The sequence below is a fragment of the Coffea arabica genome, chromosome 1e, assembly GCF_036785885.1.
Source record: "Coffea arabica cultivar ET-39 chromosome 1e, Coffea Arabica ET-39 HiFi, whole genome shotgun sequence".
NCBI classification, from domain to species: domain Eukaryota; kingdom Viridiplantae; phylum Streptophyta; class Magnoliopsida; order Gentianales; family Rubiaceae; genus Coffea; species Coffea arabica.
Genome location: NC_092311.1, coordinates 35,921,059 through 35,934,789, shown reverse-complemented (window position 1 = coordinate 35,934,789; position 13,731 = coordinate 35,921,059). Strand labels below are relative to the sequence as shown.

General features: G+C 36.8%; 1 protein-coding gene across 1 annotated transcript; it reads left to right on the top strand.

The window, feature by feature from the left end:
• The first annotated feature begins 5,502 nt into the window (after positions 1–5,502).
• On the top strand, positions 5,503–13,132 carry LOC113702584 (uncharacterized). The gene is made up of 3 exons (XM_027223748.2): positions 5,503–5,838; positions 6,657–7,160; positions 12,514–13,132. Exons 1-3 carry the CDS (start codon positions 5,587–5,589, stop codon positions 12,742–12,744), a joined length of 987 nt encoding a protein of 328 aa, XP_027079549.1. The 5' UTR covers positions 5,503–5,586; the 3' UTR covers positions 12,745–13,132.
• Positions 13,133–13,731: the final 599 nt, after the last annotated feature.

Genomic DNA, 13,731 nt, shown 5'->3' with positions numbered 1-13,731 from the left:
AGCTACGGGTGCAAATGATTCATCATAATCTATTCCTTCTTCTTGAGTGTAATCCTTAACTACCCATCTGGCCTTATTTCTAACTATTTCGCCTTTGTCATTCATTTTGTTTCTAAAAATCCATTTAGTGCCAATAATAGGATGATCTTGTGGTCTAGCAACTAATGTCCGAACCTTATTTCTTTCAAATTGATTTAACTCCTCTTCCATGGCCAAAATTCAGCTCTCATCATTTAATGCATCAGCAACAATTTTGGGCTCAAGATGTGAGACCAATGCAAAGTTATCTATTAATTGTCTAGAGGAGGAACGTGTTCTGACCTTTTCAGATGGATCCCCAATGATAAGTTCCTTGGGATGATTTTGGACGAATTTCCAGGCTCTAGGAAGATCATTTGGAATTCCAGTGTCACTGTCATTGTCTTCTCTAGCAGGGCTGTCTTGATTTTCATCTTCCTTTGAATTATTTTCTGATGGAGCTGTGCCTTGATTGCTGATTATTAGCCTCTTTAATTCTTCTCGAACACCTGCATCATCATCTTCACCGCAACTCATGGAAGTATCACCATTAGATTCATCAAAAGTGATATGTATAGCTTCTTCTATAACCAGAGTTCTAGGATTATAAACTCTAAAACCTCTCTTGTTTTCACAATATCCCAAGAAGATCCCCTCATCAGATTTTTTAACAAACTTACCAAGATGCTCCTTAATGTTCAGATTGAAGCATTTGCAACCAAAAACTTTAAAGTAACCAACTACAAGTTTTTTATCAAACAACAGCTCATATGAAGTCTTGTTCAAGATTGGTCTTAAGAGAACTCTGTTCACGGTATAGCATGCAGTGTTTATAGGTTCATCCCAAAAGTACTTTGGTAAATTGCATTCACTAAGCATGGTTCTAACAGCTTCTTGAAGAGTTCTATTTTTCCTTTCAACTATTCCATTTTTCTGAGGTACTCTAGCAATAGAAAACTCATGTGTAATGCCATTGTTGTCACAAAATTCTGGAAATTCACAAAAATGAAATTCTGTGCCATTGTCACTTCTTATTTTTATGATTTTCAAACCAATCAGATTTTGAACCTTGGCAAACAAGGAAATAAAGTTTTTGAAAGCATCATCTTTATGTGCAAGAAACATCACCCAAGTGTATCTAGAATAGTCATTAACAATAACAAAACAGAATCTCTTGCCACCAAGGCTTGTGATTTGAGTTGGACCAAAAAGATCAAGATGTAGGAGTTCTAAGGGTTTTGAGGTAGAAACACATTTTTTTGGTTTAAAAGGTACCTTGACTTGTTTTCTAAATTGGCAAGCATCACAGATGCGATCTTTACAAAAATTGAGTTTTGAAAGTCCTCTAACAAGGTCCTTTTTGGAAATTTCTTTTAGCAACTCCATATTGAAGTGACAAAGCCTTATGTGCCACAACCAGGGATCCTCATTTGCTACTTTGAGACAACTAAGGCTGGAAGCATCAACCTTTTCAAGAATCACCACATAAATGTCATTAACTCTCTTTCCTTTGAAAACAATGTTGAACTTTGAATCAAGAACAATGCATTCATGTTTCTTAAATAACACGAGCAGGTTCCTATCACATAGTTGACTAACACTCAGCAAATTGTAACTCAGGTTGTCGACTAAAAGAACAATATGAACAAAAGTCTAACCATTCTTACCAACATCACCAATACCAACAGTTTTGGCTTTATTATCGTCTCCAAAAGTAACCTTTCCACTTGTTTTTGGCTTGAGCTTGATGAACTGTGATGCATCACCAGTCATATGTCTTGAGCATCCACTATCTATGAACCATTTTGATTCTTTAACACTGTTCACCAGGTTCACCTACACAGTAGTTCACAATATAATGTTTGGTACCCATTACTTTTTGGGTCCATCATGGTTAGCATTATGTCTAATAACCCACATGCATCTCATTCCATTTCTTAAGTTTTTCTTAATATAACAGTTGCTATTCATGTGACCAAATTGACAACAAAAGTTGCATACTGTCATTGGATCAATTAAATGAACAGGTTTAATGAATCTGACTTGCCTTCTCCTATGGATAGCAAACTCATTTGCATTTTGATTCAGTCTTATCTGATGAGTGTTAAGGTGAGATTCAGTGTCATTCTTTTGAAGGCGGTTCTGTTTCATATGATGTAACAATTGACATAAATCATCCATCCTTTTTTTTAAGCTGCATTGTTCACTTCTGAGTATGTCATAGAAATTTGTCTTTTTGTTAAGTTCAGCAAACACATCAATTTCAATCCTTTTCAGGTTCTCATTTTCATGCTTAAGACACTTATTTTGTCTAAAGAGATTTGCATTAACTTGTATTAGAAAGCTAATTTTCTGCTTTAATTTCTTGTTTCTAACATAGGATTCTTTTAAGCTGTTATGCATTTTTTCTAGGAAAGAATTAATATCAACATCAGACTCACTATCACTATCAGTTTGAGAGTTACAATGAGTTACCTCTTCATCTCTAATGGCCATGAAAGCCACTTGGACAGATTCCTCTTCTTCCTCTACTTCTCCTTCTGAATTGCAGTCATTCCAGATGATCTGGAAATTGTTGAATTTTGGTTTTCGTTCACTCTTGTTCTCCTTCTTTTTCTTCATTGGACATTCATTTGCATAGTGATCAGGTTGGCCGCATTCAAAGCACTTATCAGTTTGCTTTTTGTTGAATTCCAGCTTTCCTTTATTTCTGAAGTTGTTGGACTGATTTAGAAAGGAATTGCTATGTTCTCCTTTTCTGAATCTTCTCTTGTTGAGTATTCTTTTGAAGTCTCGTGTGATGGGTGCAATGTCACTATCATCACTTTCCATGTCATCTCCATCCAGAGAGATTATATCATCTTCTTCTTGTGAAGTCTTCAGAGCAATGCTCTTTCTAACTCTTGTGTCTGCTTCTTCCTGCACCTTAGACTTGAGTTTTAGCTCGTAAGAGGTGAGTGAATTTATAAGGGATTCAATAGATAAAGTGTTCAGATTTTTGGCTTCCTCAATGGCAGTCACTTTGCTCTCCCAATCCTTTGATAGAGCGTTCAAAATTTTTCTGTTTTTCTCACCTAGAGAGTAATCTTTGTCAAGAACTTCTAGATCCTTAATAAGATCATTGAATCTGCAATACATCTTGTCGATGTTTTCGTGAGGTTCCATCTTAAAGGATTCATACTTCGTGACCAGAAAAGATTTCTTCTGTTCTCTCACATTTTCACTTTCTTCGTGTATTTCTCGAAGTTCATCCCAGATTTCTTTTGCAAATTTACAGCCCTTGACTCTAACAGATTCGTTTGAGTCTAAAGCACTGTACAGTACGTTCATCGCCTTGGCATTCAGAGTGAGATGGGTTCTATCTTCAGCAGTTAGTTCCCTTCTTGTTTTTGGTCTCGGCCTGTTTGTCTCTGTATCAATAGTAGAGGCATCAAACGGACCTTCATTGACAATAAATCATAGCTCAATATCAATAGATTGTAAGAAGATAATCATCCTTTCCTTCCAATTCACATAGTTTGAACCATTGAACATAGGCGGTCTAGTTACAGATTGTCCGTCAAAGAACATGGCATTGTTGGTTGTCATTTTTACTCCTAAGCCGATTGAGCTTAATCTCAAGGAGACCAAGCTCTGATACCAATTGTAAGGATCGATGACAACCTAAGAGGGGGGTGAATTAGGTTATCTAAAAAAGTAAGCTAAGATATGAGTCACCCCCTTTTTTGACCTATTTTTCTTTTTCAAGAGGATCTCACAGAAAAGCAGTTGATCGACTAGCACAAGCAATTTGTGAGTAAAACAGGTAAGCAATATATATGTATATATAGCAAGACAGTAAATGAAGGGATAGAACTGCAAACCAAATTTCAAACTTGACTAAGTTTGAATATCACTTTATATATCAAGCTTCTTCAATATGATCAACTATCAACCAATCTCTTGTGTACAAATGAAGGATCACTTCCTTCTTGCCTCAAGTCTCACTCGATCAAGCAAGGAAGTTTTACAATCACACGGATAACCCTCACAAAGCTACACTATTGAAGAAATTGAATCACACTTGAAAAGCTAAAAAGAGATGACACAATTAAGAGTACAAATCTTCCTTTTGGAGTATTCACACACTTGAATCACTCAAGATCTGATGTAGACTTAATTGTGTAAAAGTTGTTTTGAAGAGTTGACTAATCCCTATTTATAAGGGACCAAAAAATTCTTCAATAAATGCTGTCAACGGATAGAAGGCAGATGGAAGGTCAGCTAGCCGTTGGTAGTGTCGGACGTCCGGTACTCTGATTTTATGCGTCCGAACGAAGACAGTGAGTTAAAGATGATTTCTTGCAATTCTTAGGACGTCCGGTCCCTCCACAGTATACGTCCGAAAGTGAACTTGCAAACCCTTCTTCATTTCTATCGGACGTCCGATGCTCCAGTGTTTTGCGTCCGAAGTACAGCAACGTTTGTCGGACCTCCGGTATAGAGGTATTGTGTGTCCGAACGAGGTCAGTGATCATAGATGTTTTGACATATTACCTTCGGACGTCCGAGTGTGAGTTCTTCATGCGTCCGAAGTCACTCAATGGTTGTCGGCCGTCCGTTATGGTTCTTTTGTGCGTCCGACAGTAATTTATCAAACATTGATCCAGTTTTGGCTTTAGGTCTTTGATCTGGTTTTTGTTCCAAATCCTGAAATGAACTCTTCAAAGAATATTAGTAGCATCCAATTGTTTTGTAATCATCAAAAGTTATGAACTGAGATATACAGTTGAAAATATAAAAAAGTAAATTGAAAAATGTGTTTATAATACAAGCGAAATATCATTTGGTAAAATTGAACTATCCAAACACACTTATTAATTTTTATTAGGTGAATTTGATTAGATTGAATAGACTCCATTAAACTCGATTAGATTTCATCAAACTCAATTAACTTAAGTTCGAACTCAAGTAAAATTAAAATCGATCTAGCACGATCTTGAATTTTTATGAACTCAAGTTAAACTAAAACTCCCTCCAGAGGAATTGGTCACCACATTAATTATGGGGTGGGAGGTTAAGGGTTCAAAATCCATCGAGTGTGTGGTGCACCCGTTTAGTTTGATGGTGGTTCAGTCCCCGTCAGGTTTCCCTGACTCAATTGAGCTATCCCATAGAGTAGGTTCCCCCGGTAGAGATAGGAGTAGATTAGGTTATGTTAGATGTGCAGTTACGACAAAAAAGAAAAGTTAAACTAAAATCGAGCTAGCACGATTCGGTTTCTAAAAACTCAGCGAACTCAAACTTATTTTAGTTAAAATTCGAGTTGTCCACTGTTGAACTCAACACAAATGCAGCTGTTTTAGCGCTAGTGAGAGACTAGAAAATGCAGTGAAGATGTATCTAGAATAAGGCTAAGTTGGGCCTTTTGTTTTTATTTTATTCTTTTTTGTCGTTTTAGGCTTTCTGACTTAACGACATCGTTTTCTCTTATCCCAAAACCCCTACACCAACTCCACCTTCCTCCGCTCGGTGTGAAATTACCAGACTTCTCCCTTTCAATCTTCAGTGATAATACTAGAAACTTCTATGGCGGCGGCACCAACAGCTTCAGCTTCAACAGCTTATCTTTGTTCATATGCTTCTCCTCATCGCCCATCTCTTCCTTCATCTTCTTCAAATTATTTCCAAACCCATTTTTCCTTGAAACCCATTTCCTCCAGAGGCTTTTGTTTTTGTTTGCCCAAAAATGCAAACATTCCGGTAATCAATAACAACAGCAGCAGGAGATGCCGATTTCTTAAAGCTTCTCAGTCACACTCCGAAGACTCCGCTTCCGAAGTAATTTTTTTCTGTTTAGTTGCTTTTAACTCGTGATGGAAGTTGTGGCTGATGTTCTTTCTTCGCTTGGTGTGTTTAGTCGAAGCCAATTTTGATTCTTTATGTATCTTAATCTGAGATTCATTAATTAAAATTTGATATTGGTAGGTAGGCTTGATTTTGGGGAATTACAAGCTGAATTTCAAGTATAGATATGTAAACAAGAACAAAGATGTTGTTATTTTAGTTGATTTTTTATTCTAAAAAATTGTGCAACTCTGCTGGAATTTGGTCAAAATACAGTGAACAGATACATCTTTTCTTTCATCAATTTTGTTTTAAGGTGTCTGCTTTCAGAGAAATTACTAAATCAACTTATTGACAGGAATTGTAAGTAAGTAGTTCATTCATAGTGTTTCTTGCTGGCTTCAAGGCTGCTGCTGAAAAATGAAGTTTTGTTTGTCTCTTTTACCAAAAACTCTTAAAACGGGACGAGGTTAAGTTGAGTTCCCCTTACACCACCACCAATGAATCAAAACAGAGAGAGAGAGAGAGAGAGAGAGAGAGAGAGAGAGAGAGAGAGAGTTAGTGTACCATGTCTGTATACTTTACAGTGTGTGTCTCATATTTCAAAGTTTAGAGATCGCTTCCTCTGTCACTGTCTCTGTTTTGAACCTATTATTGGTTCTTATCTCATGCAGTGTTCCGTTCATTTACAAAGGTAACAAGTAATGGTAATTTTTCATCAACCATATAAATTTTCTGTAAAATGGGAGAAATTTTGAGTACTTTTATAGCTGCCATTGCATGCTTAATAATATCAATGTGATACATGATAGACTGATGATGAAGATGAGACTCCTCTCAGTAAAACAGAAGAGGAAGCGGACCAAGAACTTCCTTCAAGATTGGAGTCTACTATCTCAGCTTATAAGGAGGCCATTTTAAATGGAGATGAGAAAAGTATATCCGATTTTGAAGAGATAATACACATGGTAGAAAAGGAGAGGAATGAGTTGTTAGAAAAGGTTTCTGTTTTGTCAGATGAAATTGGTGCTCAGAAGGACAAGTATGTTCGTTTGCAAGCAGATTTTGACAACTTCAGGAAGAGAACAGAGAATGAGAAGCTAACAATAAGGAGTAATGCCCAGGGAGAAGTGATTGAGAGTCTCTTGCCTATGGTAGATAACTTTGAACGAGCCAAGCAACATATCAAACTAGAGACAGAGCAGGAAAAGAAAATTGATGCAAGTTATCAGGGCATATACAAGCAATTTGTAGAAATCATGAAGAACTTGGGTGTATCTGTTGTACCAACTGTTGGGACATTATTTGATCCTATGGTAAGCCAACACTCTTATTGCTTCCAGCATTCCTGCTGATTTCTTTTTTCTTACTTTCAGCAGGATCTATAACTGATTGGTTGGTGGCAGATTTAGCCACTTATGAACTCTTTCAAAACTTTGATGCAGATGGTAAAACTGAGACCTCAACCCAGATAAGCAAACGTACCCTCTAGTCTGAGGGGCTAAATAATTTTTGGTGAATAAATGTGCTAATGCTTAGAAATTTAGCGAAGTTTTGGTTTTCCAAATTTAGTTGATTATTGGTGGGAAACCCTTGAGTAGGCCGTCAGGCTGAGACTCGACGAGAAAGAAATGATGCTGGAGCAACTGTAATGAAGATACAGTATTGGATCCCCTTACATATTAAATCAGGACCTGGTATCCTAGTTTGACTGGATTAGTTATCCACCTAGAAGTACTATGATAGTTGGCCAGGTTGTAAACCAAGCCTATAAGAACTGAACCACTATTATGGGTTGCAATCATTTTTGCAAGAAAAGTAGGCTGTTTTGGAAGTATATTTGTTATACGTCCATGAATTCACAAGATTGCCTACTCCAAGAAAGTATGGAGAATTATAAACTCCCTGGTGTTTCGAATTCTGATTTCTTGTTTTGGCCTCCCCAAAAAGAATTGTTGTTTTCTTTGATATTTCTTCATTTGATGTACTCTTTGTGTATAACAGAAATGATTAAAGGGTTCATCTACATGTTTTTTGCTAACTCTGTATTGGAATTCCTGTATTCTGTTCACACTCTCTTTGGGCTATTATGTTATTCAGTTTTTTTTATTCATATTCTCTTTAGTCGAACTATGGCCTTCAGTTTTGGGTGAAGGCAGTATAATTTTCATATTCATACTGTCTTGGTACACCCCCAAAAGCTCTATTTCCTTCTCTCCAATCAGGACAACTTTATAAACTGCAATGGAAGCTGAAATACAGCACCAAGAAAGTGAAAATAGGCTGTTGTGGTTGTGACTGTTGAGTGATGATGGACACTTAAATTTTGAGGTGACAAGCTTGAGGGATAAAAAATGTGGAAAAGAAAGATCAGACCTAGAAAGTTGGCGTTGAACTTGTCAGGTTTTACAGTTACCATCTAATGTTTTGTGGTGTTGAATGTTTGCATCCATGTGGAAAGATACACAATAGCATTGTTCTTCATGATTGTAATTGAGAAATACAATGCTACTACAAAAAATGCATATGGACTGAGATTTTTTTCATGCTGAGAATACTCAACTGGATGAAATTAAAAGTACGAAGCTCGGAGAGCTAGCAATTTGAGATTGAAGTTCCTTAGGTCCTAGATTAGCTGCTGAACACGATTCATTTTGTCTTGTAAGTTCCTGTTGTTTATTTTTTTGCAAGAGGTCATTCTTGCCTCAATTTCTGCAACATGATCAATAGCACCCAAACTATTAAAAGTTTTAAAGAATAGGTTTGGAATTCATGTGCTTTGGCATACTTGATTTCCAAGAAAAGGCTTTTTGTATAGTAGTGATTTATCTTAGATAGACAAGTTTGGAAATTCTTGATTCCTGTCAATCTCCGATTCTTTTGTAAAGGAGCATTTCATAGCAGTTTTCATCTTAAAACTTAAACTTTCAGGCCGTTGGGCTTCTCCATGTAGCATTTTGTTTGGTAACTTTTTGTAACCAAGCATCAGTTGCAACTCTCAGAACAAGAATGATTAATCTGCCCTATAATTGGCCTGACATACTTCCAACTTATCAGAAATGTCCTTCCACTTGCAATGCCACCCATAAGAAATTCTTTTCTCTGAAAATAAGGGGTATTTACATTATGAAGGCCGAAAGTTTTTAAAAGGTGTATTCCCCCCCACACACAAAAGAAAAGCCAAATATTGTCTCTTCCTCCCTAATAAATCTGGGAGTAAGTTTCTTTGTTTAGGTAACTATCATCTGTTCCAGCTTCCAGAAAATGAAATTTACCACGAATGTACCCCGTAATACTTTGTTACATTTGGCCCAATGTCCCAACCCAAACTTAGTGTTAAATCTCCATATGCAATGAACCTCTCATCCAGAGATCAAATTTCTTTGTTTACCCTACTCTTTGAACACTTGGAACCATGAAATAAAACGAAATTTTCAAGGCAATAAACTGCTTTTAATCTGCCTGACGAGAGATTGAGTGTCACTGGAAAATTCATCTGAAACTTTCAGTGTTTACTTGTAATTCTTCTAGCTTAGAATCTTTTTTGTAATAGTTGTCTGCAATGTTAGTTGCTGCTGTTTACTGAAAGCCTCCATTACTATTAACAGAAGAATTAGAGATGGGGTTTCCTGTCTCCATGATTGTGACCTAAAAATAAACCTGAGAAAAGCAAGCAATATGCCAGTTAGGACAGTTGAGATACAATTGGAAATTGAAAAGGTGTCAAATTAAAGCCCATGGATTGCATCCAAGTCATCAAGAATTTCCAACCATGTGATTTGCTTATTGCCTAACCTTCTAAAGAAAATATGAAGGCAAACTATTTATCAAGGATTTGCCCGCCCTTGTGGAAATGGTCATTGAGTAAATTAGATACTTTTATCAACAAATCTCCTCAGGTTAAGGTGTGCCCTCTGAAATCATTCATCGATCCTGGTAATAAAGCTGATAGGCCACACTTTCTTTGTGCATATCAAGTCACTGGAAGTGGTTGTGGTGCTGTGTTTTAGGTCTTATAAGTTACTTCTAGCATTGTCTGTGTGTTTTTTTCTTTTTTTTGGGTTCAAGATTGTTCATGGCTTAATTGATTTGTTGGTTTTGGATCTTAGTATTTATCTAAGAGAAATTGGAATCAGGAAGTGAAATAAATCCGTTACAGATAACAACTATGGGCTTCAAAAATTTTGGGATGAACCCCAAAAACCAGGAATTCTTGATCCCTAACAAACTGGAGGGTTTTGCTCAGTTCCCAAATTTGATTTGTGACCTTCTAGGAGAATTATTTATTCAATCATTTCTTTTCACTTTCTCCCTCTCCCCCTTTGTCCTTCACTGACTCTACTTACTCCTTGCTAGCAAATCCATTATGTGCTCTCTCTCCTTTCCACTGCTGACTGCAATCCTCTCTTCTACCTATCAATTTAGGAAAATTTTGCAGATTTGCTAACAAGAACAAATCAAGTTTTTCCAAATGTACATGCCCAAATCTAGTGATGCCACTGTTCTTTCTCGCTGCATTCTCTTCTCTACGTCATCAATAGCTGTTATCTTTTGTTCTCAATCTCATTGCATAAGTTAAATTTTTGGAAGGAACATTTGGAAAACTAAGTAGATAGAGGCTCTTCTTTGGAGTTGGACTACTATAAATCTAGCCTTTCTGGGTTTGTGATGTGATTTTGATCTTTAATGAAACTCTGTCTTCTTTTAGGTAATATCATAGAAATTCGGGGTTGGTGATAAATTAGCCCCTTATTCAAGGTTTTCTCTTGGTTTTCCCTAAAGGCCTAGACTTAGATCGTGGGTTAAGGTAATTCCCCTCTTACTTGCACCACCACCTCTGTCCGGCAAATTTTTCTCAAGAACAATTGGATGTTGAGTTGCTGTACACAGTGATCATATTATTTATCGCTATGTTCCACATGATCTTAGGTTTTTTTTTTAAAAAAAAATGTTCCATTTAGACCTGGAGCCAATACTATGCATTAAGTTTTGGTGCAGCCCAATTTGTCAGCCATGTAGGGTTTTAAAAGCATCTTTTCTGTTCATCTACAAAAGATGGTGCATTGCTTATTTAATTAAAATGATGATGCATATGGAGGAAAAGCTTGTGCTTAGAAGTGATTCAGCATTAACCTCGTCTTTATGCTTATAGCAACTTAAATGTATTTATGGAAAGGTGTTTGGGATTGAAATTGGACGACAATCCTAATTGGTGAGATGAATGATCCATTACACGTGGCACAATATGCTTAATGAATGATACACAGCTAATTTGTTACTGAAGTTAAGGGTGAAAGTAGAGAATAGATGCATAGATGCTCACAGCATTCATCTGGTCCTTGCTCACCTGAAATTTTAGTTTTTGTTCTTGGTAAATGTTATGTTTCTCAATTTGAAACTTCAATACCTTTACAAATGTTATTTTCATTTTCTAAATCCTGGTAGTCTCTTTTATATATTCTTCTTCCCCCAAGCAGTACCCATGTCAGAGATGACATCACACTAGGATCAGTATTCGACACTTAATCTGAGGTTTTGGGCATATTAAAGGTAATGATGAACCTTAGAACAGAAAAAAGAGGGAAAGAAGGGTGCAGTCTCTTTCATGGTTGAAAAAACTATCTTTGACTTATATATGTTGATTTGGGTGTGGTAATATCCCTACACCTCATTTCTTTTCTCTTCTTATACTCTGTTTGTTTCTATGCACTACTAGAGAGTAATAGTCAGTCATGCAATATCGTATTTTCTCGACATGTTACTTGGATATGAGCATAAATGAACGATTCTATACCCATCTTGGTGTCTTTGGCAGTGTTGCCATAAAATTAATGATAATAATTACCTGTAGTTTACATCCATATGCAAGTCCTCGAAACATCCATGGTAGTTACCATGTACCTGTAAAACTATGGATTTTCTTTCCTGTGCTTTTTCTATTCCTACTGTGTTAAAAACATGGCAAGTAACTTTGAGGAATAATCTGGATAATAAAGTCACATGATGATTTTAGTGACAAATATTGGCTGTGTATGCACTGTGTTTGCTTGTACTGCATTTTTTATGGGACAAGCTTGTTAGGGGCAAATATGAGAAACATTCTTCTGAAGCAAAAAGACAGAATAACTGCCATTACTCTTTCCTGTGGTGCAAGCAGCCTGGAATGTCAAAAAAGAAAAGCTCAAGCACCCCCGCATCATCTGCATATGGTTTCATCTGAATTTTTCTTGAGACTAGTTCCAACACTAATTACCTGCCTGCATATCTATGACAATGTTTGACCAAAAATAGAATACATATAATACAATGATCTTACTAGATATAGAGTACAGAAAAACTTACATACCGACATACTTAGAGGTGTGGTGTGTTAGCAATCTGTCATGTTGGTTTACTGCTAAATTAAATCTGGGGTGCCTCTACTTTGAGGCTATGTTTTCCAGGATAAATCTCTCTTTGATCTTTTGACCCTTTCATTTGGTTGAAAGCTAGCATCTGCAAATCTATTGACGTGCTAGTTGCTTTGTATACATGGAAGTTGATGAGCTAGGTTAAACTAAAATCATGATTAGCTGGGGATAGTTGAACTAAGTGTTTCCTTGCTATGAAAATGCAGTACTACATCTTTTGTGATGTGACTTACCATGTGCATTCTTTCTCGTGGTTCAGTTACACGAGGCTATTGCCCAAGAGGAGTCTGAAGAGTTCAAGGAGGGTGTTATAATTGAAGAGTTCCGTCGTGGTTTTCTCCTTGTGGACCGACTTTTAAGACCAGCTATGGTCAAGGTTTCTTCAGGTCCTGGGGTAAGGCAACCCTCTTCAGCGGCATCCGAGCAGTCAGAGCAACCTGCTACTGCTGGAGTTGAGGAAATAGAGTTCAGCGAACAATCAACAGGATAAATCCCCCTGGAGAATGTCTTTCCAATCAACCTTCATGAACCCTTGATTCCTCCACTGCTGTAATCGACACTTTTTCAAGCTGAGATCTATTTCTCTCAATACAGGTCTTGCTACATGATGTTTCTGCAAAAAGACGACGAACCTGAATTTTCCCATGGAACATTCTCTTTAAAAATTTAAAGGAAGAGGAAATGTGAAACCTTAACCGCTTTGAAGCATGTGAGCCTTCTACAGTAGTAGCGATTGAGGCCCTTTCACTGTACTAGTGTTGAGCTGGAAAACATGCAATCATATTTTTTATTTTTGCTACTTGCAGATTTAGTTTAATATGGATTTTAGAGTTTTAACTTTTTTGTTTAATGTTATTTAAATGAACTTTCATTGTGAATTGGTCCTGTCAAGTCTAAAAAGCTAATTTAGATGACCAAAAAATAAAAAAAGAAAAAGTAGGACACCTGAAAATATATTTTGGTGGAGCACAGAATAAGCTGCCGCTTTCAAGCAGCTAATGGCAGGCCTTTCCATCGAGTTTGGAAAGAGACGAAAGCAAGACTGGGTAAAGGTAGACTAACCATGCAAATAGATTTACCTTGTCCGAAAGCTTTGCAAAGGGTAAATGTACAGAGGTTCCTAGCTAAGCTTCCTTCCTCAGTGTACCGCTTTTAGACAAGGCTGCAGAGGATAAAGTCTCTAAGCGATTTGCAATAAGGCCTCCCTGATTAATTAATTTCTAGTATCTGATATAGGGTCTAATGTCTATCAGTGACAAACTGCAATAGTTTATGCGACCTATTGCTGACAGACTGCAATAGTCCATGGTAGCACAACATATTCATTATCACATCTATTTGCTTTACTGTTTAAACATGAAATCTGTCTACCTGAACCTTGTTATGTAACTAGTGGTAGGAAGGATAGAGATGGCTGATTTTGCAACAGGTGCCGCAGGCAGCTTGGTATACGTCAATTTGGATTAAAAATCCCATT